This window comes from Natator depressus, chromosome 2, assembly GCF_965152275.1.
Source record: "Natator depressus isolate rNatDep1 chromosome 2, rNatDep2.hap1, whole genome shotgun sequence".
In the NCBI taxonomy this organism is placed as follows: Eukaryota; Metazoa; Chordata; order Testudines; family Cheloniidae; genus Natator; species Natator depressus.
In genome coordinates, this window is record NC_134235.1 from 101,093,912 (window position 1) to 101,121,383 (window position 27,472).

The following is a 27,472-nucleotide window of genomic DNA, read 5'->3' on the forward strand; positions in this document are numbered from 1 at the left end:
AGATTACTATAGCCCCATAAATATTCAGATCCAAATTCAGCAGGCGTGTAAAGATTTGTGTAATATCATGGTTGGGTATAATTAGGAAGAAAATGGCTGTAAATGGCAAAGTCATGTAACTTTTATCAATTTCAAATTCAGTGGAGGTGCAAAATGAGTATAACTTACACCAATTTGCTTTTGGGCAAAAATCAAATTCAGCCCTGTGTTGAGTGGGTGCAATTCCAATGGAAGTGAGAAGGTCAAATTCATCAATGGGGAAAAGCCAATTAATTCAATTAGTTACACCAGGAATAAATTTGGTGCCGTGGGAAAGTTGTGGAAAGTACCAGCATAAGGCAAACCGGGGGAGGTCTGTTTTACTTTATAATAGTGGTTCTCAAACTGAGAGTCAGGACCTCAAAGTGGGTTGCAAACCCCTTTAAATGGGGGTGCTAGGTCTGGCTTAGACTTGCTGTGGCCTGGGGCTGAAGCCTGAGTCCCCACTGCCCAGGGCCGAAGCCAAAGCCTGAGGGCTTCAGCCCTGGGCTGCAGGGCTCAGGTTGCAAGCCCCCTGCCTGGGGCTGAAGCCCTTGAGCTTTAGCTTTGGCCCCCCCTGCCCAGAGCAGTAGGGCTCGGGCTTTCCCCACACACACACACACACGGGGCTTGGGCAGGCTCAGTCTTTGGTCCTAGAGTTGTGAAGTAATTTTTGTTGTCAGAAAATAGTCGCAGTGCAATGTAGTTTGAAAACCCCCGCTTTGGATTATCCTGTCACTTGCTTCTCGTGCAACATCCTGTCCCCTTTGCCCCTGTTAGGGTGTAAGATACTCTTGTTTTTCACATCTACTCAGTGAAAAACCAGTGCAAGTTACATTACTCTGCCAATTACTGCCACCTTGTTTATGACTAGTTTATATTAGACAGCTAAGCCTGAGACAGGTTTCATAGCAGTGGTCCCAACAGTGAATCCAGAAACAGCCCCATTGCCCAAAGAGCACAAGGTAGAGGGAGAGGTAAAACAGAGTAGGGGAGGTTAGGGATGAGTAGACTGTGCACTTCATCAATTAACCCTCTGGGGAATCCACAGACTAGGTAGTTAATGCAGTCATTTAACTTTTCTGCAGAGCCCTCTTCTGCTGTGGAAACCCCCTTTGACAGAGTTTTAGGAGGCAGCAGCCAATGGGAAAACCAGGCAGTACAATTCCGTTGACGCTCCACCACCAAGGAGCCTAAGGAAGTAGCAGGAGGCTTTGGAGCTATTGTGGAGGAACAGGGACTCAGTGCATCTCCATGATTCACAAGTTCTGGAGTCTGAGCCCCCTGTACGTGCAAACCCAAAAGCCCCTGGCAGAATGATCGGGAGAAAACTCAGCAAAGGAACCTCACACAATGTTCCTCTCCCACTGCCTCTTTCCAGGATTTTTTCCACAGGACTTAGAACCTGCTCCATTTATTTACTGTCCATTACATAGCTATATCCAGTAGGTATTTATAGAGCATCAATCGCACACAGTCAAGACTAATGATTGATATTAGCATGATGTGGCAAATACGAAATGTGCCTCTGAAACAGCAGGGACCAAAGAGCTCAGCTAACATAAAATAGGGAACAAAGGACATCTATTTGCTACCGTCTCTCCTATCCTGTTACAATTATGTGGATCTCAAAAACACACACATAACTCCACAACCCTGCACATGTCACATGCATTACAATATCTTGCAATGAGGCTTGCAGCACTTTGTGACACGGAACATGCCTCTTGACAAAAGTAAATACCCACCACAAGCTGGATCTTTGGCTGTGATATACCACACACAGGCTATGGTCTGGCTCTGTGAACAAGACAGCATGGCCTAGCTTTCACGTCACTGACAGGAATGCCTGAGTTCACAAAATGCTGCAGTTCATGCTCAGAAATTATATAAGTAATTTCCGTTCATTTTATTTATTTATTGGCTTTCCTATGGTCCTCACAGCTGTAGTATCTTAGCATCCCACAGTAAACATTAATGAATTCATTTCCATTTTACAAATGTGGAGCATGGGACATAGAAGAGTTAAGTGACTTGCCCCAGATGGAGTCTGTAGCACAGACAGAAAGGAAGCTATAGACTTCCCCCTCCCCCCGCATTCTCAGGGTAGTGCCTTAACCACAAAAGCTATCCTCCCTTTCACAGCAAAGTTTTGTTCCCACCCTCAAGTAGTGTCCTGAACAACTAAACAAAATGAATATTTCTAAAAACAATAATTTGCATTGAGTTATACTCAGATGAGTTACTATATTAAAATATCAGAAGGGTAGCCGTGCTAGTCTGGATCTGTAAAAGCGGCAAAGAGTCCTGTGGCACCTTATAGACTAACAGACATATTGGAGCATAAGCTTTCGTGGGTAAATACCCTCTTCGTCAGATGCATATATTCACCCACGAAAGCTTACGCTCCAATACGTCTTTTAGTCTATAAGGTGCCACAGGACTCTTTGCTGCTTTTACAGATCCAGACTAACGTGGCTACCCTTCTGATACAGAGAAATGCAAGAAACTCCACTAAGGACATTTACAGAATAACTTGCCCACATGTGAAATTTCTTCCTAGCGCCAAGTGATTAGTGATTGGTCTCTGACCTGAAGCATGTGTGTTTACATCCCTTATCATTTTTGTTAATCCTATCTAACGTAACTGTGAATGTTCCTGTTATTCATGTAAGTGGCTGGAAATTTATCACAGATCCACATAGTGGAACAGACTCAGATCTAAGAGTTCTGATTCCAGAATTTGGCCCAGTGTCTTTGTGGGCTGGATTTTGCATTCAGAAATTGTGCACATGAAATTTGGTACAGCTGCACTTGATTTCTTTAGGGGGGAAAAAAGCATCTGTTGGGTTAAAATCTCCCACCCTAGGGAAGAACCACCCCCCTTATATTCAACCACAGATGCCCTATTGCACCTCTGGGAGAAAAATATAGCACAGATACTTTTATGGGCAGAGGCTGCAACCAGTCTCTCTAATTCTTAGCCTGATTTATTTTGCATGAAGAAATTATGCATGTTTGAATGTTCATTTGAAATCTAGCTCTCTCTCTCTCTCTCTCTCTCTCTCTCTGTGAGTGTGTGTGAGAGAGATGTCACATGCATTCTTTCTCTCTATCAAGTTACAAGGAGATTGTATATAAATATTTGTAATATGTGTATAGCTATGTACATACAATAGGTACACACACTGAATATATAGGTAGCTACAGATAGTACCAGCAGAGGACACATTCCAAACTGGGAAGTCAAACCATACCTTTATCCTCACAAAGGAGAGTGAGAATAGGTTTGTTCTGCAACTACATTCTCTGTGTAAGCAGACAGAGGCAGACAGGATGATTGACTGATCAATTGATTTTGATCATAATAATGGCAGAGATTTTGCTATAATGGCCAAAATCACAGGATGAGAGAGCATTATTGCACTGTTTAAGTAAATTCTCACAATCCAAAGGTGATACTTTATCAATTTTGTCTGAAAAAGTCCACCATTTTATCCCTTTAACTGACAAAAAAACAGAAAGTCAATACTGTTGCTGCCATTTTGTTTTACCTTGAATGAAAGTGTTGTCAGGTGACATTAGTGAAGGAATGGAATACACATACGTGGAAAGGTGCACTATTGTATAGCTACATTGTGTGCCGTTCAAAATAAAAAAAAATATTATTTGACTCACTGTCAACCAGCAAAGGTCTTTCAAAGCAAAAGACCTTTTTCAAGGATTTTTTTTTTTTTTGGCTTTCATATTTATTTTTGCTGCCTGTATGGCCTGAAACATTTGCAGACAGCAGAAAAACATTTCTGAAAAGGGCTCACCAAACTTTGGATGCTTTATAAAAATATCCTGTGACAAGAAATAAAAGCTCTGACTCCCAAACCTCTTTTAACTTTCTCATTTTAAGGGCCTCCACCCTCTTTAACCTTTTGCAGAACACCATTCCCTTCCTCCACTATTCTCACATGCACATGCACACTTCTTGAATTTGCTTATTCCCTGAGGAAACCCAGCTTTGCCTTCTGTATAGCCTCATCTTCCTATGGTCTCTGTTCCATCTTCTTTTTGATGTCCACCCCTTTCTATTTCTGCTCAAGTAGCTCCAACTCCCCTCTCTATCCCTTCAGGCTTCTTTCTTTTTCATTAGTAGGCCTTCTTTAACTACTACATACTACAGATGATAGGCCAAACTTTCAGCTTCCCTATGGGGTTCACTGCATTTCTTCCTGATGTCAGTACTAATGCAGGCTACATCTATGAATTTATTCAGGTCACCCCCTAGTAAAGTATTTCCTGGGGAACTCAGTATACCCTGTTATGAAAATTTGCATGAGCTCTGCTAATTGGCTGAGCAGCATAAAAAGTGACACCGCTAAAAATATAAAGGAGTTGCTTTTCAGGGACAGGTGTCTTGCAAAAAAGTTCAATTCAGTTTAACCCACAAAGTTCAAGTGGCTTCAGACTCTACTTGGAAGCTTTCTCCCATTCCTGCAAAACATGACACAATGGTTAACATTTAAAGAGCAACATCCTTATCTTCTGATTAGATGGTCTCTCTGTTTGGACTTCACAAAACTAATCAGGAATTAAATGTTCCTATTGCTCAGTACCTAGAACCTTATTATCCTTTTTCACATCTGTAAGTGAGATGCATTCCTATGCAGGTGTATGTATATTGGTGTAAAGTCAAACCCAGCTAGCCGGAATCACCCGGGGAAATTCATGATCTTCAGTTTTTCAAAAGTAAGATTTAATCAACTGTATTCAGGCCAGGCCACAACACTGGGTATCATTTAAACCTTTCAAATACTCAGACATACAGAAAAGCCATGCACAGTTTAACCAGATCTAATAATAGTGCAGGGATAGTGAGGGTTGGGGGGTATGAATCAGGATTTGTAAAATATGTAAAAAGCATTTTTACAAACACTTAAATTCCAGAAATTACAACATCTATCTAACAAAAAGCCAGAATAGGAAGTGGGAGAAGCTATTTCTTAATCAGGTGCTGCCTGTAACTAAGCAGAGTAATCTAATTTGCAAGTAGGTGACCTATATCTCTGGACATACCTGATTATTTATTCAACTAATCAAATTATATTGTGTCATTTGATGATAGGATGTTCACACTGCTGGCACAATGTTATTTTTTGTTACCAGATAAGGCAAATTGATTCCAATCTATATTCCTTTTGTTCGTCATCAACTCTTACACCTAGACCTGCCAAGGGAAGCATGAATGCACTTTGTTAAGTTCAATAGCATACATAGCATTAGGTCATAGTAAAGATATGCATTGTTGAATAAAAACAGCAGCACTTGATCAGCTTTGTCTACACACCAGCAGCTCAAGTGCCAAAGTACATTGCAGTACCTCTCTCACACAAGCAGGTCTGAGGGACTTGCACAGTTCTACCTCTTCTACATGCTCTGCATCTGTATTAAGGGAAAGGCAAGCACAATATAAATTAGGGGCTGCATCTTCTTAGAAGCCTCACTTTTGCCTACATCTCAAGACCAACAGGCATTACAATGCTGGGGATAGCTATCCCCTGTGCCTACTTGCAATACATCTTTTATAATGAATGTAAAGTGATATGTCACCACCAAGACCAGGTGCAAGTAACTTTTTTTTTTTGATTGACTGGTTTAATCCTCCAACAATATCTACTGAAAACGTCAATGAACAATGATTCGGAGGGATCCGCTCAGGGGGCCGGAGAGCGGTGTGTGTCCTGGAGGAGGGCCAGTACCGGGGGCCTCAAAGGACATCGATATTTACAAGATTCTTTTGTCAGCTCAGTACGTTATTTAAGGAGGGGTGGGTGGGTGACGATTTAGTGGGAAGTAGGTGCTGGGTGGGGGGGACGACTTTGAAAATAAATAATTATGAGATGTTCCTCGTGCGGACTAAGCCCCCACTCATTTGAGGGATGTGAGCTTAATAACAACCATTGTTGTCGCTGTTGTTGTTCCCCTCCTGGATGTTGGGGCGCTGACCTCTCCTACTTCAGAGGGGCGGCGCTGGGCTGTTGCGGGGTGGGGGCTGCTGTCTGGACAGTCAGACGTCTGCTCTAGGCTCCCATTGTCTAAGCTGCAGCAGGTCTAATCGCTGCCATCTCTGTGACCCTTAATGAGCTGCAGCCTCGGGTGGGAGCTTCCCTGCTTTTAGCGCCGCTGCCCCGGCGGCTCTGGCGCGGAGCCCAAAGCCGGGGGCAGTTCCCAGCGCTCCCCGGAAGGGTGGAGGGGAGAAGGCAGCCGTTCCCCTTCCATCCTGGGGTCAGAGTCCCTGCCCAGCCCAGCCCGCCTCGGAGGGGGAGGGAGAAAACCCTGCTAGCCTTTTTGCCTCGGCTGCCTTGTCTCCAAAGCGCCCCGTTCCGCCCAGGCATCCCGCGGCGTGTCTCCGGGCTGAGCCAGAGAAACAGCCCGCCGGGAGAAGTTCGCTCCTGGGATGGAGACAGAGGGCGAGGCGGCATTTGCCAAAGTTGGGCGAAGTTAGCGGCGAGGGGGCAACATACAAAGGGGGGCAGCAGGGAAACAAGCAGCGCAGAGGACCGGGGGTGGCGGTGCAAGGGCAGGCAGCAGGGAAACATATAGCACCAGGGAGAAACATGCGGGGTGGGGGAATAACACACTGTGGGTGCAAAGGGAAAGCATGCGATGGGGTTCCCTACCAGGGAGAGCCCCCTCTAAGGGCGGCAAGTACAGAGGAGAAAACAGACGGGTGCGATACCTATTAGGGAAGGCATCGCCGCAACGACCTCCGAGAGGGGCACACACAAGGGGAGAGACAGGAGGGGAAACGTACGCAAGGAGGAGGCAGGGAAATACTTGGTAACCACCGGACAAGTGCTTTTTGCTTTGCTGTTTCACACGTATCTGGTACGGATTCAACGAGTGACTATTTCAAAGAGCAAGTGCGGGTGTTTCAGGCGCCAGAAGGAGGGTTTTAATTCGTCCCACTCCATAGACCACTGCGATCTGTTTTTTTTTCCTTTCCCCTTCTCCGTTAAAAGAATGAATGAATGTGTGGCCAGGCAAATCTGATGTGACTTCTCTCTCTCTCTCTCTCTCTCTCTCTGCGTGTCATAATAATTGAATGATTTCATATTTTCATGTCGAAAATAAGAGCAGATATAAAATTGCAGCCTGCAGTTGGCTCAGATTTGCGCTTTTTTTAAAGTTACATTCTGCATTTTTGATCTCGCAGACGGTTTGAGCCAGGGCATTGCCACTTTTCTTTGCCTCTGAAACATGGTCGTCCCTTTCGTGAAAAAATATCACAGATTTTAAAGAGCTTGCCCGTGGTATCCGCCGTCTCTCTCTCTAATCAGCAGGTAATTCTCCATTAAGAAATGGGGCGGCTGGCCGAAATAAATAAAACTTAGTTGTTTTGATCATTGTCTCTCTCTCTCTCTCTCTCTCTCTCTCACACACACACACACACACACACACACACACACACACACACACCCTTCTAGCCTGAAAAGCGCAAACTTGCCTTGAAATGGCACTTCAGCTTTAATGCGAGTCTAACTAGCCCATTAAATATGATCAACATACCGTTTGCATGGAATGAAACCTTTCCCAGTCCTGATTGCTCCAAAGGGGAATCACGTCCTACCTCCCACCTTCCCAATCTTCATTCTCCCAGTGTACACACTCTTGTAATTACTGGTGATTGTGCTAATGCAACCCTGAGCAAAAGCATGCTGGTAGTCTGAACAGAGGAGCCGGGAAATACCGTTAATGTAAGGGAAATACACGTGGATTATGCTCTCTCTTTGACATCTTTGTACCTCTACAGACCCTGTAGATTCTGTGCATTGAACATAACGCTTCATATGTGTCATTTAAAGGGCTCATTTCCGACACTCATGTTGCTTCCTTAATTTTTTGTAAACGGATCACCAGGTGATCTGTGAAGAAATGATGTTTCTCTGAGAAACGGCGAAAGGAAAGAAAGTGGGGAAGGCGACTTGTTAGCATTGATTCTAAACAAGCAATACACTTTGGTATAATTTCTGCCGTGATTGTTTCTTACATAACTCCCTGCATCTAACGCAGACCAGTTCACTCAGCAGAGAGTATAATATAACATCGGGCCTTCTGAGTTCTTAATTTCCCTCCTGCAATAGAACAAGGCTTGAGGCGTGATCTGTAACTTCCTTGATCATCATTTGGTTTTCTTGTTAAGAGGTTGAACGGTTCTTTTCTTAACCAAATATTTTTTTTTATTTGTTCAGATGACATCCACCTCTTCACCCTCCCCCCCTTTTCTTTTCATCATCAGCAAATAAAGATTAGGTGGACAGATTATAGAAAGCATTTTCAGTCTTGTGCTGATCTTTATTCCAGAGCCTTTGTGATGATATTGATGATGATGATGGTCAAGTGGACAGTTTGATTTTTGTGTTTGGAGCTAGTTATAAAGAATCAATATTATATCAAGGGGTAACTTTCGTGATAAAGGACTTTAACCACTCTGGCTATTCATCATAAGTCTGTAGCAAGCAGATAGGTCAAAAGAAATTATATTGCACTAAAGAGTGTGTCTTCTTATCTCTCCCATACCAGGGGAATAAGGGACAAGCCGATCGATACAGTAGCTGCTGTATACTTCTTGCAATTATCAATAGCTGATTTCGTCTTTTGAGGCCTGCATCTATTAATACAAGCTAATAATAATCTTCTGCGCATAGCTATAGCCAAGGGGATAAAAGTTTTATACCTGACAGTACTATTTATAGTTACTAATGTATAAGTTATACTATTTATATATGGTCTTCATCTGACTAGTCATTTTAAATGACATATAGCTTTGTACACAGATGAGTAAATATAAATTAGGTTTATGTGCACATTTGCATATGTAGATGGTGTGTATATTACGGTATATATGCCTATAGGTAAATGCATACAGATCGAACGTATATTATATATACATGTACACACGGTATAAACGTGAGTGTTTGCATAGTGTATATGCCTACACACGGAATTTATGTTGCTGTGATAATGTATAGATATGAATGTACTTTATATGTGTCCGTGCTACTTTAAAATGGTTTGTTAAATTAATATCTCAAATTAATAACCTAATATTAGGTTAAAGAACAAAAACTTAGAGTCGTTGGGGTTTGCTCAGGGTGAGCATGAGGCGGAGTGTATATGAATCTATGTTTATTTAGAGCTGAGAGTGGCATGATATTAAATAAAAGGAAAACTAACTTAAATGTTTAAGGCAAAACGTTTAGGAACGATTGTGCAGTAGGCTGGTTCTATAAATCTGGCGGCGGAGCTCATTGCTTTCTACAAAAAAATTGTAATAGAAAAGAAACATCTTTATAATTGACATTTGACATGCTGTTTGGGTTAGGCTGTGGTAGACCAAGCACAGACTTCGCTCTGATGGAAACATTTATCATCGTGATTGCTACAGAGTGGCAGGTGGTGTTATCAATTACCTCTTCTTACCAATAATAATATTAGTATGGTAATATCTTTGCTCAAGTGAGAACGAATTAGCGGTCAGTTGCTGCAGCCTTAAACACACAAAAGAGTGCTAGATTTAACCCCAATGTCCTAAAACAAAAGTTGGGGTGAAAGAGGGGAGAAGAGACTTCAGACTGAAAGAAAGAATAAAAAATAATATAAAGTCCAAATTATTGAAGTCCCTTCTGAATAAAGTTGCTGAAGCAAATTTTAAAAATAACCAGCAATAGACTGATTGCACAAACTGTCAGATCCATCTTATCTATATGTGATAGGTTTATGACCACAAATCCTAAATATTTATATACATGCAGACGGAACTATGTATACTCTCCTTGTGAAATCAATTTTGCGGATAAGCTTCGTTTTTTCCTGAATAAATGGTACAAATTAAAGCAAACACCTAATTATGCGTCCCATTAATGTAAAAAATACAATACTAATTGGTAAATAATATTATTAAGCGGACAAAATAATAACGTGTTGCTTCTTATGATGAAAACAGCATTGCAAAGAGAAAGACAATTAACAAATTAGATTTAATTATAGAGGAGAAAAGCAACTTTTGTTTTTTTCATCAGTATTAAAATATTTTATTAGACCCGCCAGTCATGTGGTTAAGAATATGAGTGTGTACCGTGTGTATTCGCACATATATAATTGTATATACATGTAATTTGTACCCACATTTACATATTTCTGTGCTCGAGTCTACTGTATTTATCTGTTCACACACTCGTGCATAAGAGAAAGGGAGATTCTGTTAATCAGTTCCCCCCCCCCCCCGAGGTGACCATATTTTTGCAGCCCAACTTCAATAAATATGTTTTCACAGTTCAGCCTGAAAGATTAAATAGGAGAATCGTGAAAAAGTTTCCATCTAATAAGGGAAGTGTGGGGGAGGGGGCCGAGGGATTAGAAGCCACTTTATGATAACTTTAGACTCGCATTCCGAACCCTTTACATGTTTGGGTTGACGTGGTTGACCTAAATCAGTTACAAAAGTTTCGCCTATATCATTTGCTCATTTACAAAAAGTAGCGATCAAAGCTCTCTGCTTTCTGATCGGAGGGGCATTATGCAGGTGTGGGTTTACAGTGATCATTTCATCAGAGTCTCTTCTCTCTGCTGAGCCACTCCACTCCACTCCTAAAAAAACCCAAACACCCTATAAAATGTGTCACCTGTAACCCTAGAATATGTAAATGTCAAGAGATACAAACCTGGTAATTATGCCTTTCTTGCCTTTGTGAGCTCCATTGCTCATTAAATATTAAAGACTGGATTATTTAATTTTCCACTTAAAGTTTCTCTCACGTCTGGCAAAAGCGTGTTACGCTTTTTAAGCAGAAGACTAAGTACGTTCTCATAACATTCTCAAAGAATTGTTAGCAATGCAAATCCCATACCAGTCATCATCGTGCTACCCAGGAAACTAAAAGACCTTGAGAAATAGCAAATGCTAAAGTTTAAGAAGAAAATGTTGATCAAGCAACAACAAAATCCCTTCCGAAGATGACGGGATGAAAATTGACACATTTCTGTTACTACTGCAATGGGGCTGCGGGGGGGGGGGGCGGGGGGGCGCGAGGAAATGCCTGTGGTAGGTTAAAGTGCAGCATCTCTGATTCCAGGCGAATGTTTCAGAACCAGCCGGTAGCTGAGCTTTTTTCACCTAGAGCAAGTCTGTAGAAGTATACCTCTGTGCCATCTGAAAGAGAAGATGTAAATAGAACATGTCCTTCACCGCTGCACTTTCTGAAGGCTACTTTAACGCTCGCAAGCGATCGCTTTCACCTGCATTGTATATACACGTGTGTGTATATGTGTGAGTGTGTCTAACACCGTATTTATGTGTGGTGTGTGCAATAGTCCCCTTCCTGCGGGTGGAAATACATTATGTTTAATAAGTGCTTAAGCCCCCTCCCCTTTCATATTGGAAAATTACATCAGATTTCAGTCCTCAATGTCGTTTCCAGACATTTTAGTTTAGAAACACTCCGGGTAAGAAACTTTCCGCCAAAGTGGATCTGTCGCAGAAAAGTTAGTTAGAATTTAGAGACTGCAAGAAGTATTTTTATTTGTAAATGCAGAAGGCGCTAGAAAGGAGTCGACCTTTAAAATCACATGAATGGAGCGTAGAAAACAGACATTTAAAATAAATTTGCCCTTTCTAGGTTGTGTTTTTTTTAAAAAAATACGAACACCCAAAATACAAAAATCTCTAAAAGCATGTGTGGCCATAAACTGTCCAGACTGGCCTAACCTGGCGTCTTTAACTTATTTTGTTTGCCTACGTCAAAGTGGCGAAGAAACCAAAAGCAGAGCGATAATATCACAATGCAAAAGATAAAAGAAACTAGCAGCAGGGGAAGTTTACACAGAAGTCTTCCAAAGAAGCCAAGGTTAGTGTATTTTAAGGACTACAACTGGGGGTTGGGGGGGAGATTAGGAGGAAATCCATTTCACTGGTCTTAGTCTCTGTCTTCTCTGTCCCCAACCCCCTGCTCACAGCTCCCTTCTGTTTCGTGCCAGGTGAGCTGTTGCTCTCGTGGTCCCAATCAAGGGGTCTGGGAGAGCCACTAGAGCGAAACAAAAGAGGGACGGGGGGCAGAGCCGATCTGTAAGCGATATTTAAGAAAGGAAAGAAAAAGGGGGGGAAGGAGGGAGAAGAGCGAAAAGCCCCCAAACAAATAAATGTCGGGGGCTGGAGGGAGTGTCCCCGGATCACTGTGCGATGCTGATGCAGAGGATGCTGGGGCCATCGGTAACTATGTGGTACATCCTAGCGGTGGCTCGCTGTTATGGTGTTATGGGAGGTGCCTGCGCGCGTGACCCTCTCCCCAGCAGAGATCCCCCCACCAAAAAAAAAAAAGCAACTTGTGGCATAAGTCTAGTAGTTGTGCAGTTCCCCAGCGCCTGAGGCGAGCCAAGGCAGAGGGGACGCCCACGGGCACCCGCCTCGTGGACCATCCCCTCGCCCCAAAACACGCCAGCCAGCGGACAGCCCCAGGGGAAGGGAGTGAGGGGCTCGCTGCTGACCAACTCGCAAGGCAACAGAGGGGCAGGGTGGGGAGAACCCAGCCCTTCTCCGCCCGCCCTCCTTTAAAAAGGGGGGGGGGGGTTGTGAGACAAGCCGCTGTTGGGAAAGAGAAGCATTTGGAAGCGGCTGGGAGCAGATCGGGCTGCTGAGCTGGGGGGGCGGGGGGGGGAGCAGGAGGAGGTGCAGAGCTGGAGCAGTAGGAGGAGCCGCCGTGCGACCCGCGCCGCTCCCAAACTTGAAAGTTTATCTGCCCGAAAGCACCAGCAGCAACCTCGGTTTGCACATTCCTCCTGTTACGCGGAGAGGAGGCGTTGAGTGGGGGGAGAGCCCGGCAGACCAGAGCTGTCGCGGGAGTGCGCGAAAGGCGGGGGAGACCCAACGCACCCCCCCCCACCCCCCCGCAGGCGGCACAGCAAGCGAACCCTAACCCTGAGAGAGACAGAAGCGGAGGACCCCGGGCTGGCTCGAGCTCCTTTGCCGGAGATCAAAGGCTTGCTCAGCACCCACGCGCGCGAGAGACTATTGCCAGTAGCCGACGGGGCACAGAACTGAACGAAGGCGGGGGGCGAACGCCGGGCAGGGTGTCACCAAAGAGTCACCGCAACCTGCGCGAGAAGAGGGGGGCAAAAACTTCCTACCCGTGGACAACAGGAAGTGAGCAGCACCACCAGCAACGGGGAGGCTCTGCTTGGAGAAAGAAGCTGCAAGACAAAGAAGGAAGGAAGGAGAGGTGAAAGACAAAACTGCTCAAGGGTTTGTGGTTTTGTGTGTCCCCCCCCCCCCCCCCCCGCCTCCCTCCCAAGAGGAGAGAGCAAAAATCAGCGGGGTGGAGGAAGGAGAAAAAAGAGAAGCAGGAGGGAGGAAGAGCAAAAGACAAGAATGTGACGCTCCAAGGAGAGAAGAGGGGAAAGAAAGCGGAGCACACCCACAAAAGTTTCTCGCCTCCCGACCAAGCAGAAATTGAGCCCACACGCGCGCCCGTACAGAAATCAGATGCCATCCAGAGCAACTTCTGGGGAAAGAGGAGCCAGGACAGAAGAAGACGCCGAGTGGTGCAAAAAAAAAGCCCACAGAGTAGAAGAAAGCCAAGCAAAAGTAGCGGAGGGGGGGGCGGGGAAGAAGAACACGAAGATCATGACCTTCCCCAACAAGTGAAGCTCGCACATATGTTGTGTAAAGTGTGTGCGCACCGGAGCCCCGCTGCGCGCTGTGTGTGCGTGTGTGTGTGTGTTTTGCTGCGGCTGCCCCTGCAGCCGCCGCGGCCGCTGCTGCTGCTGGGGTCGGTGCCTCTTGCAGGAGGCGCTGCTGGTGCCGGGGAGACGCATCATTTGGCGGAGTGAAGCGGCTAATTGCTGAGCCCCGTCCCTCATTTACATATGCAGCCTGAGTCCGCTGGAGCCGGGCCAATCCGCGCTCGCCCCCAGCACCATTAATCGCCATGCATTATTCACAACCGTAATTACCGAGCCCCATGCGCGATCCGCGCAGCCGCCCCAGCTCGCAGCGCACGCCCCACAGCACCGCGCACACCCCGCCCGGCTAATCCCCCCGCTCGCTCAGTTTGTTTGTTTCGTCCCCCCCCCCCCCAGCTACCAACTCGACTTTTTCTTTGCGATCAATTATTTCCAGCCCCCTCCCCCCGGCTAACCCCCCTCCTCCCGCTGATGCCTCTGCAAAAAGCAGCATCCAGAAGCCGCAGTTAGCAGCATGTCTCGGCGAAAGCAAGCGAAGCCCCAGCATCTCAAGTCGGACGAGGAGCTGCAGGCGGAGGTAGTTTCTGAGCACGGTAAGGGGCTGCTCCGTGTGTCTCTGGCTCTGTGCGTCTGTGATGGTGGGGGGGGCCGGTATTTATTTATTTTCATCACGGGCCACGGCTCGTTCCCCGTGCTGCACAGAGTGGGGATTAGGGCCGCTCGGGGGAGACACAGCGGAAAAGAAAAGTTAACAGTTCCGCCAAGTTTCTCCCCCCCCCCCTCCATCCAGGAAACCATCCCTCCCATCAACGCCCTGCTGGCCCTGGCGGCGTTTTCATCAGCGCTGGACTTGGCGCGGGAGGGGGCTGAGTCCTCTGGGTTGCCCCGGGCTGTGGGAGCTGCGCGAGGCAGAGGGGTTGGCACCCGGGAGGCGAGCTCTCCTCCCCCTTCCCAGCTGGGTTTAGTTGCTCGCTCTCGCACGCCCTGGCGTAGTTTCAGCCGAAGAAATGCCCCCTTCCCTCCCCCCCCCCCGCCGCCCCATCTCCTCCCCCCCGGAGCAGGGAAGTTGGGAGCCGCTCAGCTGCCGGGGCGCTGCTGCGGGGGCTGCAGAAGGAGCCGCACAGGGCAGCTCCGCCGGGCTGGGATGCGCAGCAGCGCCAGGGGGGCTCGGAGCAGCCCGGCTCCAGCCACACTCCCAGCAAACCGGGCCAGCGCGCTCGGTCCCCGTCCCCCCCATCCCCCCGAGCCCTCCTCAAGGCGGCGGGGCTGCTGAGGGGCCCCCCATTGCCAAAGTGCCCGCCCCCCACTTTGTAGGTGGGAAGGCTTTGCCTTCCTGCACCTCTGACTCCTCCCCCGCAGGCCGAAGGGGGCTTTGGGGAGCAGGGGGGGAGGGTACAGCCCCTAAGGGTGTAGGGGACGTTGACATAAAGGGGAAGTTGGCTGGCTGGGGGAGCAGAGTTTGTCTGGAGGAGCCTGGGCGGTCTTGTACCTTTCCTCCCTGCTGGCTTTTCTCCCCATCTCAGTTCAGTTCTTCTGGGTTCGTCTCTGATTAATACTAGTCCTAATGACTACAAACGATCACTGCCACCATCGTCTTTCACAGCAGCCACATGGAGTGGGGAAGGTTTATTTTTCCCACCCATCCGCCATGAGTCCCCCCCCCCCTCCATAGACACACACACAGAGGCACATATGCCTGGTTTAATATAGCTAGAGTGCCCAAACTGCCAGTAAACAAGTGTCCCGGGGTGCAGTGATCCCTTTCCCCAGCCCCTGCAATAACATTTGTAAAATGGGGTTTCAGGCTTTTTAAAAATAGAATTAACTGTGTTGATTAGAAGTAAAATTTGCAAAGGCATCCTACAGCCTTCACTTTTCCTTGGGTAGGTTCAGGGCTTCCACTGGAAAGTTTTCTTTTCCTTCTTCCATATAATTTATCTTTTTAGTTTCTTGCATAACCAGTCAGTGAGACACTATTTCTAGACTCCCTCATTCCTTTATTTTACCAAAACAACATGCAAAAAGCCACACTGCTTTATTTGTGCCTCAAAACTGGAATTACTTACAAGTTGCATGTGGGGGAGGGAGGGAAGGGATGAAAGTTGGAGCCTAAGGAGGATTTTGACTATGGTATCAGAACTTCACAACTTTGAAGCTTGAAGTGTGAATCCACTTCATCAGGTTAAAACATCTGTCAGATTGGCAAATCTTCAAACCCAGGACTGCCACCACCTCTTTCTCCTTCCCTTGGTATTTTTTGGGGGTGGGAGGAGGTTGCTTCGACTGTTCAGGGAAGGAAAGAGAAGGGGCCGCTAACCACTTCTGGAAACGCCTTTTGGATACTGATAGTAAGAGACAGGCAGGGAAATGCTGCTTTCTATCACACCTGAAGAAGAAAACATTGTGTGTTTTTATTTTACTTTAGTTTAAGCATAGCAGTGACAGTGCAGAATTAAAGTGAAATTATTTGTCATTGTGGAAACAAGATTAATCAAACAGTGTCTATTGGCAGGGTTCTTGGTTTAAGAATTTCTCATTTACAAACTTTTACATGTTCAGCATCCATTTCAGTACCGGGGGGAAAACACTGCATTGCCTCATTATGTCACTTCTGGTGAGTTAATATATTGAAGAAAATTCTTAAACTATTTTTGTTTTGCTTTGTTTCGGGAGTCTTATCTATGTAGCCATGTCACCCGAGATTAGAACAGGAGATATGCTAAAAAGAAACGCTTGCATATGGTGGGTAGATTAAGGACAAAGAATCTTTTTGTCATGGAAATATATTTTTTTGGTTTTGTTTTGTTTACTTCATCACATAGAATTTCTCACACTTGGTTTGTTTTGTATTGCCCTCAATGACTACATGATCAAATGAATGGATTTATTTCTGCCGAATGAGAAAGACAGTCTTTCCATCAAAAGGACTACATTGCATCCCAGTGAGGAATTTTAAAGCGTTATTATTGTGGTCCCTGAATAGCTCAAAATCGGCTTTCACAGCAGCCCTAAAATGCAACAATGTAAATACTTCTCAGCCTTAGAAGGCTGTTATCAAAATGTGTTGTGTCCCCTTTTATTAAAACATATTTAAATTAATGGAATGAAACCCCGTGTAGTTAACAATAAAAGAGCTGGAGCCCTGTTATTGGTTTTTCACTTTCATTTCAGAAATGTGAACAAGGTGAACTTAGTAGTGTAAACAAGATGACGGATATGTAGTGCACATTTGTATAGTGTAAATTATTTGCACTTTATCATACAAAATACAAATATTGCTACTTTTAAAACAATTTAAAAGGTCAAATATATTTAGGTGAACAAAGAAGATCTTAGAATTAAAACATGTCTTTCAAGTCAGTGCTTTTCATTTCCATTCACAGTTGTAATCAAGATATTGCCACAGTTCCTGAACATATTTTGCAACAGGCCAAAAATAGTCAGTCCAGGACAGAACAGAGGAGGAGTCATTTTGCAGTTTTGTGGGTGTGGATGTGTGTGTGTGTGGGGGGGGGGGTTTAAAGCAAAGAAAGTAATAATGCTTTTATATTACTTGTATCCTTTTACATATTTTTAGAGTATTTACACTCTGTGATAGAAATTATTGATAACCCAATATTAATTTGAGGAAGCTTATTTATTTAATGTAAGCATATATTTAATATCATTATCAAAATATATTTTCATTAAGTGAAGCATTTTAAGTGAATGTTAATTACAAATGAACAGTAGCAAAAGGAAACCTGCCAGTTTGGAAAACAGAATGGAAGATAAACAGCAGGCTGTATTTAAAGTTATATAGAGGCCAGTCAACTTAGGTGGCGATGTTACAATGGAAGCTTTAGAATTGTAGTAAATAATTTTTGAAGTCAGTTTGGATGACAACATAATGCAGCTGAGTTCAACAACAGAACAGTCTCAGTATGGGAAGTCTGGTGAGAAAGTGTTTGAAATCTGAAGATAATTGACAATGTCATGAGCTACAAATTTACATTCAGAAAATCATTTTAAATGATTTTTTAATGTGGAAAGGTAAAATATGCCTTTTGTAAATGGGAAAAGAAATGTTGGCAAACAACTAGTAATTATAGATTGCTTTGCCAGATATATTATAGAATAATGAACAAAAAGATATTTATTCACGCAACATTTTAAGGATGCCATATTAAAACAAAATGATGGAAATCATTTACAAAGAGCGACAGAAGACCTGGAAAAACTGTTGTTGATATAAAACGCAATATGCTCTTCTTTTTTAAGAAAAAATGATTTCAGATATTAGTGTTTTAAATTTCTAGCAGTTCTGTTTTCCTAAATCAACAGATTATAGGCAATTCAAAATTATATTCTACTAAAGAAAAGAGAAATATTACATGCATTTTGACTCAGATTAATTCATGTTACTAGTGAAGAGCATGAGCTTAGCATTTTTAAAGTAGGAATAATTAAACAAAGTTTTTATAATGTTAAACAAGTGATTCCAGTGTTGCTGTTCTAAAGTTCTAGCAAGAGTAACTATGGCAATTGATGCTTTGGACTGTTTTCATTCTAAGCTAATGGCTGAGATGTGTTATTGTTTGTTTTGAGAGGAAAGGAATACCTTAAAGGAAGCAAGTAATGGCAATCTTTGAATATGATTTTTGCAACCTAATATCTATTTAAAATGCTGCATATAATTACATTGAAGTGTTTTCTTTTCTTTTCTTTTTTTACATTTGCAAAATGCATAATACATTCTAATGGCTGTATCTTTTGAATGCTGGTGAACAAGAATTACATTCTGTATATTTTAACATCTACTAGCTGAAATAATACAGTGTTCTTTTGAAATCATATATATATATATATATATATATATATATATATATATATATATATATAATTACACCAATTCTGTGTAATCAATTTTCTTAAAAAAAATTATTTGATATATGTGTGTATATAAATTAAACACACACCCTACAAGCATAGGAATATATCTGCATTAAAAATATAAAAAAACAAACAACTAAAAAATAACCCCAAAAAATAACCAGATTTTGCAAACACTCTTTTTGAAGCAGCAACACCAGAGATTGCTTATTTAGTTTGAAAAATAATATCTTAAGGTAAAATAGAAGTATTGCTGATTAATTGCCACTTTAATGAGAGAGGATAATTGAGATTGTTTGCTTAAGTTCTTTTGGAATTCTTGTACATACTTCATCTACAAACTTTGCAGCTTATATATTTGTAGATAATTTTGATTCTCTTCAAAGAGAACAAAGGAAAGTGTATGGATTAACATCAGGAATTATTTAACAAGTTGATTGTTGTATGCAAGATAATGGTAAAAGAAGGCAAAAGTGGGTCAGATTTCATTTTGTGCTGCTAATCTCAGAGAAGTTTTACCATTGAGCTTGAGGTGGTCATATGGATATTTTCTTTTCTTTGAGAAATCTTCAAAGGTACTACACTGACTTCTGTATAATAAATATCAGCAGGATACTAATACCTTTAATTGTAAATGTTGATAACTTGTACTTTCTAAAATATTTGAAAAAAAAATTCATTTGAGAAGCTAGTATTCAAGTTTCTTTTTAAATAAGAATTTATTTAAAAAAGAAAAAACTCAAACAAATGTCCATAAATTCTACTTCTGAAAAACAATTTAAGTCCTGATTTTTAGGGGGTTGTTTTTCTTCTTTTTTTGGTTGGGTTTATTTGTTTTTTGTTTTTGTCCTCCCCCTCCCCATATGATTTGTTGACTGATTGCCAAGCCGGGACAAGCATAATCTGTAGACTGTCCATTGACTCAGGAGGTGAGTCAGTTAGTTTTGCTGATAATAAAACAGGTCTGGTATGATATTAAAATAGTTCAGTTCTGACATATTTTATACGAAATAAAGCATGCATGAAACACTTCAACCAGAATATTTTGTCTATAAGCTGACAGTAATGTTCTATAAACTTTTCAGAGGAAGTAGTGTTAAATCTAGTTATAATTCTACATTTTTGTTGAACGGTACATTTCAATGAAGAGGGCCAAAATCCTGCTTGCTTTACCCTCGCAAAACCTCCCACTAAATTTTATAGGAGTTTTCCATGATTAAATTGAGCAAGGTTTAAACCATAATGTACTTTTAGGGTTATGTTTAAGTGGCGTTCTGTTACAGATGGCTTCCTTTTTTGAAGGGGGGGAGGAATATTGGAAATTGGAAAAGCTAGAAAAATCATGCCATAAATGAATTATAGAAAACATAAACTCGTGAAATTTTAAAAGAATTATTTTAAATAGCTGAGCAAAACAAGACTGGACTCTAGGTTTTTGTTTTGTTCTAATTTACTATGCACAATATTAGTACACACACACAACATTCAAACCAGATTTTTTTCTAATTTTCTCAGTGTTGACTTTGTTAATTTTGTGCCTTCTCCTTCCCCGCAAAAAAATCAAAACTCTTGGGGTTGGAAAATACACCAATAAATAATACTTCTGACAATGTCAATAGAACGTCTAAATATTTTACAATGTATGCCTGTCTTTTTCAATCCACACTTAAACAGGTTAATTTTTGTGTTCAAGACCACCCCTTCTGTATTTTCTGTGTATTAGTGTCCAGTGTACTATAGAAAGTCTCTTTGGTCTCAGTGAAAAGGTGGGATTGCACGGAGTGCCAACAAGCTTCCAAAGGACTCTCCCTGAGGGTGGGTAGTTAGAAGTGCTTTAACAAGGCTTGCTGATTTAACCTTTGCCTGCTTTGCCCTGCCAGGGGTGGCCACTAGATGTCAAGCTCATAATACAATTAGTACATCTGTGCAGTTGACCTTGGCAGTACGGCTTACCACTGTTCTGTTAAGTGTTAACACTGAATTTGAGTGTTAACTAGAGATCCCTGTGAGTTTGCTACATGCTGTACAACTTATCAAATGCCCATCTAGTTCAGGACAAGTGTTTACAGTTCTTAAAGAAGGAAAAAGGTTTCCTTTTGTGCGGCCTTGCATCTTGAACTACTTAATTAACCCTGCATGTGCCACAGCACTTTTGTTTCAATTAATCAAAACAGCCTTATTATTCACTATTTCAAGAGAGCTCTCCAAATAGCTCTGTTTGGTAATTCCATTGTATGATTTTATATCTATGTAGTAATATGTTTCATAAACTGCGTATGACTAGCAGTAATAGGTTTGTTTAGTTTTTTGTGCAGCTTTAGTTATCCAGCACAACACTGCAGTACAGGGAATGGCAAATGAGCAAAATGACTGAGCTACATAATTAGCAGTGAATTACTTATACTTCGGTCCTACAGACGCTTGTGCACGTGAGTAACTTTTACTCACAGAAGTAGTCTCATTGACTTAAATGTTTGTGTGTTCATTCCTCTTGTGCATAAGCCTTTGCAGGATTGGGCTCGTAATTGGCTTCTCATATTTGTGGTCCTGTAAACACAAACTGGCCATTCTTCCAGTGTTTGTTCAGTCATTGGTCTGTTTTATTTTGCAGAGTTAGGCAGTCTAAAATTACATTTGTGTAGTTTAAGACGTAGTTAATCATCAACTTTCTGAAACAAGGAAATTATGTAAAAGCCTGGTGTTTTATTTAATTCTTTAGCCTTATTTGATTTTGTACTTTCTGTTTCATTACTGGCTAAGTTAGAGTTATCAGCCTTGAAACTGTAAGGATTCCTAATAAAAAAAATATTCTGTTTAAAAAAAAAGTGAGCATGTTCATGTATATTTAATTATACAAATGTATTTTCTATATATATAAAATGTGATATCAGCCAACTGAATAGCTTATTATATATGGTCTTGAAACATAACAAATATCTTATTATTTGGTACAATATCTTGCACAGATATTCAGAACCAATTGTGAATGTTGCATTCCTTCCACATCTGCATGCATACATAATGGCACCAGTGTTTTAGATAACTAGTGCTTCATTGCACAAATTAGAAACTGCAAATGTTTTAAACAGAAGACAGTTAGTGACTGTGCCACAGGTGGCTGTTACTTAACAAATTCTGAGATTTAGGCCACTGAATAGATCAAGCTACGTGTGCCAGGTCAGTACAAGTTTTTGCATAGCAAGAGTGCCCTCCACTGTTCAAATCCATATTAACAGCTTTTGTGGTCTGTGAAAAAGGACAGAAAAATTTTCTATTGAGCCTGGAATTTCTTCTCCATTGTTAAACACAGTAGGGGTCTCTATTTGTCTCCTCCTGTTTCACAGCTTGGGCTCAGTATGTGATAATTCATCTTTCTTTATGGGATTCAGAGCTATCATAAAGAGTTAAAAAGAATTAATTTGCAAGAAAATAAATCTCTTCTAACAATTTAAGCAAACTTTTTAAATGCTTTGTACATTTTAGGAGATAAAGCAAAAGTAGTAATATTGCTCTCAAGGATCAATCAATTGTAAGGTTACTGGCTCATGGGAAAGTTAATATTTTTGGAAGAAAATAAAATTGTTTTTTATATATGTTTAACAAATAAAAATTGTGCTTGAAAAAATGTTTGTCTACTCTGACAAAATGAATTATAAGTATTTGTTCAATTCTCTATTTCACCAATCTTTAGTAATTGGGAAGCATATTTATAAGATCTTTTGCTACAGATATAAACAAAACTGCTAAGACCTGCTGTTTGAAATAGCTATTAGATTTGCACGCAAGAGATTTCTACATCTAGTTTCATGATTAGAGGACATTTTTATCTTTACCTGGTGTAACGTTCTGGTATGGGGGAGGTAATTCGTCTTTTACTGAAACTTCTTTATAGTTCATATCGTGCTTCAGAAAGAAAGGTTGGTAGTTTAAACTTCATTCATTAGAAATACATATTCTTTTTAAAACGATTAAAGATTTTCTGTTATTAAACTCTGTACCTGATTCACAAATAAGAGATTTTCCAGGTTTTTCATTGCCATTATTTTTAATATTACGTGTGATCTGAAAAGTTTTAGAAAATGTTTTGTTTGACAAATTTCTTGGACCTTTCACGATCTATTTCTTTGGTTATAAAACTTTAAGTAACACGTTAACTTTTGAAAGTATACTAATCCTAAAAAATGAGTGTTTTCTATTATTTCATTGTTTTATCTAATTCTCTTGTGAAAGTATGTACAATTATGAAGCACATAATTTAAGGCTTTTATGATGCCACTTGAACAAAAATGTATAGTAAAACATTGCATTGCCAGAGAACATTACTTTAGATTGTAAGGATCGTTATCCAATATAATCGAAAAGGTGCTTTACAATCATTTATATGCAAAACTAGAATTGATTGTTTAAAATAATAATCATAAAAACAAAACAGAAACCAAGCTGAAACAGAGTGAAACAGTTTTGGCTCCTTTCATATTGTAAAACTGTTCGTCCTAAGAAAAATGGCCTTTAGCTAACAGTCAGCATACATTAAGGAATTATTCTTATGAGACTGAAATATTTAATTTAAGCCCATTTCATAGCAGTGAATGGTATTTAGTATCTCTGAAACATCCACTTGTTATCTTTTCTCTCACAGGTATTGAAAAAACTTTAGCTTTCCGGTAGCATATAAGAGAATGTCCTGCTGTAAAATATAAGACTCTTGAAATAGGGTCTACAAACCCTATGTATCTATACATAGGTTTTATAGCTGTGCCAGTTTTTTCCTAACTTTACATGTTTCCTCATGTTAACTGGAAGAGTCACTGTACCATTTAAGCCATTTTCCCACCCTCTGTTCCTCTCAGACTACAAGAAAGAAGATTAACATTGTATTCCATATAGAGATGCATTGCTTGAAGCATGAACAGCATTTGATGAGTACAGTTAGTGACACTAGTAAAGTAGAATTCTCTCCACATCAACACCTTGTACCTCCCAAATAGTGCCAATAGAGCACACTAAGTAATGCAAGCTATTACAATAACAAAAATGACTTCCACAAAACATCTTCAAATACATTAACATGAAAAATTCAAATAAAGGGCTCAACCCTCAGCTGGTGCAAATTGGCATCCATCTATTGAAGTCAATGCAGCTACAGTGATATTTACACTACCTGAAGATCTGGCCCTAAGTATCTTTGTGGATGTGTTGGCTAAAAATTTTCACTGTTTTTCATACGGTAACCCTCATCCCTTGACTATTAGCAGCTTCAATACCTGTTAGTTGTTTAATTGCTAATGAGAAAAATCAAATAATTGAGAAGTTAATGGCTCAAACCCTGAAGTCCAAACTCAGGCAAAATTCATATTCAACTCCTATTGTTTCAGTAACAACTACAGGATGTCTACAAGATTAAGCAGTTACTCTATTAACTAAAAAAAAAGTCCATGTAAAACTTCATTGTAGTAGCACTTTCATTATCTAATCGTTGTTTTCAGCAGAAATAAAAATGATAAAATACTGCATTATTTAATTAATTTAATCACTTTTATTTTAGTACATGGAAGAGTGAAGGCAAGTTGTAAAACATAAAGCAAATGTGAAATAAATGATTAAAGTATTCCACCAGCAGTACAAGTCCAGACTCATATGAAAAACAACTTCTTGGCTTAAAACTATGACAGATGTAAAAGGTTGAAGAGCCTGGAATATGATAAAATGGTGAGATGAATTCCCTCTAACCTATACAGCTATTCATATAAGTGTGATGCTAGAATTTTATCAGACAGCAAAATATACTGTTTCTGATAAATATGGGCAACATGGAGCAATCTACTTTTCAGCAGAAGTCCCCATTGAAATCAATGGGGAGTTATGTTTAAAAATAAATCAGTGGCACGATATAGCACTTTTTTGTTTTGTTTTTTAAACTAATAATTAAAATTGAAAGTGGTGTAGGAAGCTAAGTGGAAAATATATCAGCATACATTTCATTTCAGTGACTGCTTTTTTCTTTTCTTTTTTTTTTAAGAATAGGTAGAACTCACCACTTTCACTTAACGTCGTTCTTTTTCAAAGTGTCTGTCTGAGGCCTGATCTTAAAAACTGTTCCTTGCATGAATAGCCCAATTTACTTCAATGGAATTCCTTGCATAAGTAAGGCTTACTCACTCAAGTAAGGGCTTGCAGAATTGGGGGCATAGTCTATAATTCTGTAAAGAATCTCAGCACTCACAGAAGGCGCTGTACAATTAATAAATAATGTCTGTATGTCAGATTAATGTTTCCTACAATTAATGACATCTGTTTGCTTGCCAGTATAGAAAGTGAAGCTTTGGGAAGGTTATTAGTATTTTTGTTCTTTTTAAAAAAAACGTATTTCATAAAAAATATCAAAATGATCTCTTCTAGATCAGGGACATTAGTTGGATTTTTGTGTGTTTTGGAGTTTATTTTAAAAAGCTACTTTCTACATTGCTTTTAAAAAATACTATTTTAGAAAATGATTTATTTTTTAAAAAGAGATGAATGTACCTGGCTCTATAGTTTGAAAAGTATTCTGGATATTTATATTCCTGTTGTTTTACTGGAGGGGAATCCGAAAGGCAGAGTCATTCCCCAGTCTTTAAGGGCCCAAACCTACTCCCATGGAACTCAGTGGGAGGCTTGCCATCAACTTCAGTGGGAGCAAGAGTGGGCTCTAATAGTCTAACTATAGTGTTTTATTACATTTCATATTTTAAGTTGAGGGGCGCACTTGAAATGTAAAACATTGCTTTTCTTGAGCTGTGCATTAGTGTAACAGGTTAGTTATAGCACTGATGTATTATAGAGATCCATGTTGATAGTCTCTCATGATAATGTGTGGAGTGGCTTAGGCATCTATTGAAAGCTCATCTACCTGTATTTCTTAGTTATCACATATCTAAATCACAAGACTGTCTCTAATTTAGAAAAAAAATGTTTTGAAATAATGAGAATACTTTCGAATTTGGATTTAATGATTATTGTACCTTGTCTGAAATAATTACATGGTTTATATTTGAGCAGTTCATTCTAGATAAGAGAACTGCCATACTTGAATGGCTATATTACTGGTATCCATCACAAATGACTGGAATCTGTTGTGCAAGGTTTGTTCAGAGGAAGATCTCCCTATTGGAAAAAATAAGCAATATTTAGTTACAATGGTAGTAAGAGAAACAAGCAGGTTAGACACTGTTAATAAGTATCCCACCCTGCCAAAAAACAAACAAACTGGGGGGACCTTTGCCCAAAGTCCCAGTGTGTTTGGAAATGAGCACTGGAAAAACTACATAAATTAAAAGCTCACAAAGGACCCAATCTGCAGTCCTTAATCAGGCAACACTCCCAAAGAACTCAGTGGGCGCTGAGTAAGGACAACAGGATCAGGCTCCAAGACTGTAAAAATGTAAATCTGTAATGTAAATAAAGATTTGTTTGAATTGTCTTGTTCAAAGAGACTCAAGAGAAAAGTGCTACTAGAATGTGAATGTAAAACAAGAACACTGGAACGCTCTGCTTTTTCTTGTACTCTGTGTGTTTTCGCTTTCCAAAATGTCAAGAGCTTCCTTTCTAAAATTACATTGAAAGTAGGCTTTTGTAAGAATAACTTTAAAAATATGTTTATTTTACTAGTATAGTATTTTAGAATGCCTCTTGGCAATAACATTTCTACCCCTTTTCCACAGTGAATCATGCTGTCATGTTTCATATTGATATTTTTATAATAAAATGTTCTATTACTTTATAAAATGTCATTTTGTATGTATGTTAGCTGGGTGGTGTTAGTGATAGCTAAGGCTTATACTGCTGAACATAACTAATGAGCTTCAACATTGGAGGCAAAAGCCCTGAATAATAGGGTTATATTTAATTGTGTTTTACTTAGATTATTTTTTTCCCAAAGAAAAATAAGTAAGCAAAATAATCATTAGTGCTCAAATAAATGTTTTGCTTTTAGGTTAGCAGAAACAATGGAACTTTGTGTATATAATGTATTTATTTTTTAAAAAACTTGTCATATTTCCTCAGAATAAAATGACATTTTGTGTATATATAGACATATTTAAACTGAATTTTTAATAAACAATATTTAAAATATCAATGTATACACATTTATATTTTACAGTTTTTTAAAACTATAACTTGATACATAAAGATACAATTTAAAAAATAATTTTAGGAGCATGGGAATAAGTACATAGTACCTAAGCTTCTAGCCCATTTGCCGGTAAAACTGCCTATTGAAATCTATAGGGAGTTTTGCCTCAGTAAGATCTGCAAGACCTGGCCCAGAATTATGCCATAAGTGATACGCTATGTTTAACATTCAGAATAAAACATAACAAATACAGAGGAAAATAATTAACAGTTTGCAAAAGTAACTAGAGCATCTCAAGCATTCAGTTTTCTTTAATTTTCTTTTACTAAAAATGGTTTTCCTTAAATATTTTTGTTTCATAATATAAGTTCTGCATTCCTTTGAAGGTTTTCTTAGCACACGATTAACATATTTACATCTGTATTTAAAATGAAGCTTTGCATATAGTAAACAAATATTTTAGGTGTTTGGTCCAATCCTGCTCTCATTGAAATTAATGGGAATTTTCCCATTGGCTTCAGTAGAAACAGGATCAGGCCCTTTATTTGGGTCCTATGCCTGTCTTCAATACAAATCAGCTGTGCCTTTGCTTCTAGCTATACTCAACCTCATTACAGATACATATTGCATTCCTTACCTTGCTGTGCTGTTTAGACTACTTGCATTCTAATATCAGGGCATAATTTAGTTGAAGAACCCATAAAATCTTTTTATGTTTAAAATTTTGCTGTGGTTTTTCTG

At 40.5% G+C, this 27,472-nt stretch overlaps 1 protein-coding gene and 1 long non-coding RNA gene across 3 annotated transcripts in view; one reads left to right on the forward strand and one right to left on the reverse strand.

Annotated features, from left to right (window-relative positions):
- Window positions 1–7,672, reverse strand: part of LOC141981481 (uncharacterized) — a 28,093-nt gene extending 20,421 nt beyond the window's left edge. The window contains exons 1-2 of the long non-coding RNA XR_012637794.1: window positions 7,579–7,672; window positions 5,390–5,451 (exon numbers count right to left, since the gene is read on the reverse strand). This is a non-coding gene — a long non-coding RNA (uncharacterized LOC141981481). The remainder of the gene's footprint in view (window positions 1–5,389; window positions 5,452–7,578) is intronic.
- Window positions 7,673–14,201: 6,529 nt separating this feature from the next.
- Window positions 14,202–27,472, forward strand: part of SALL3 (spalt like transcription factor 3) — a 22,936-nt gene continuing 9,665 nt past the window's right edge. Inside the window, exon 1 of one of the 2 annotated variants that reach the window (XM_074944740.1) lies at window positions 14,202–14,339. In XM_074944740.1, coding sequence (XP_074800841.1) covers window positions 14,261–14,339 — 79 coding nt within the window. In that variant the 5' untranslated portion in view covers window positions 14,202–14,260. The remainder of the gene's footprint in view (window positions 14,340–27,472) is intronic. The other variant, XM_074944741.1, reaches the window with a different exon arrangement.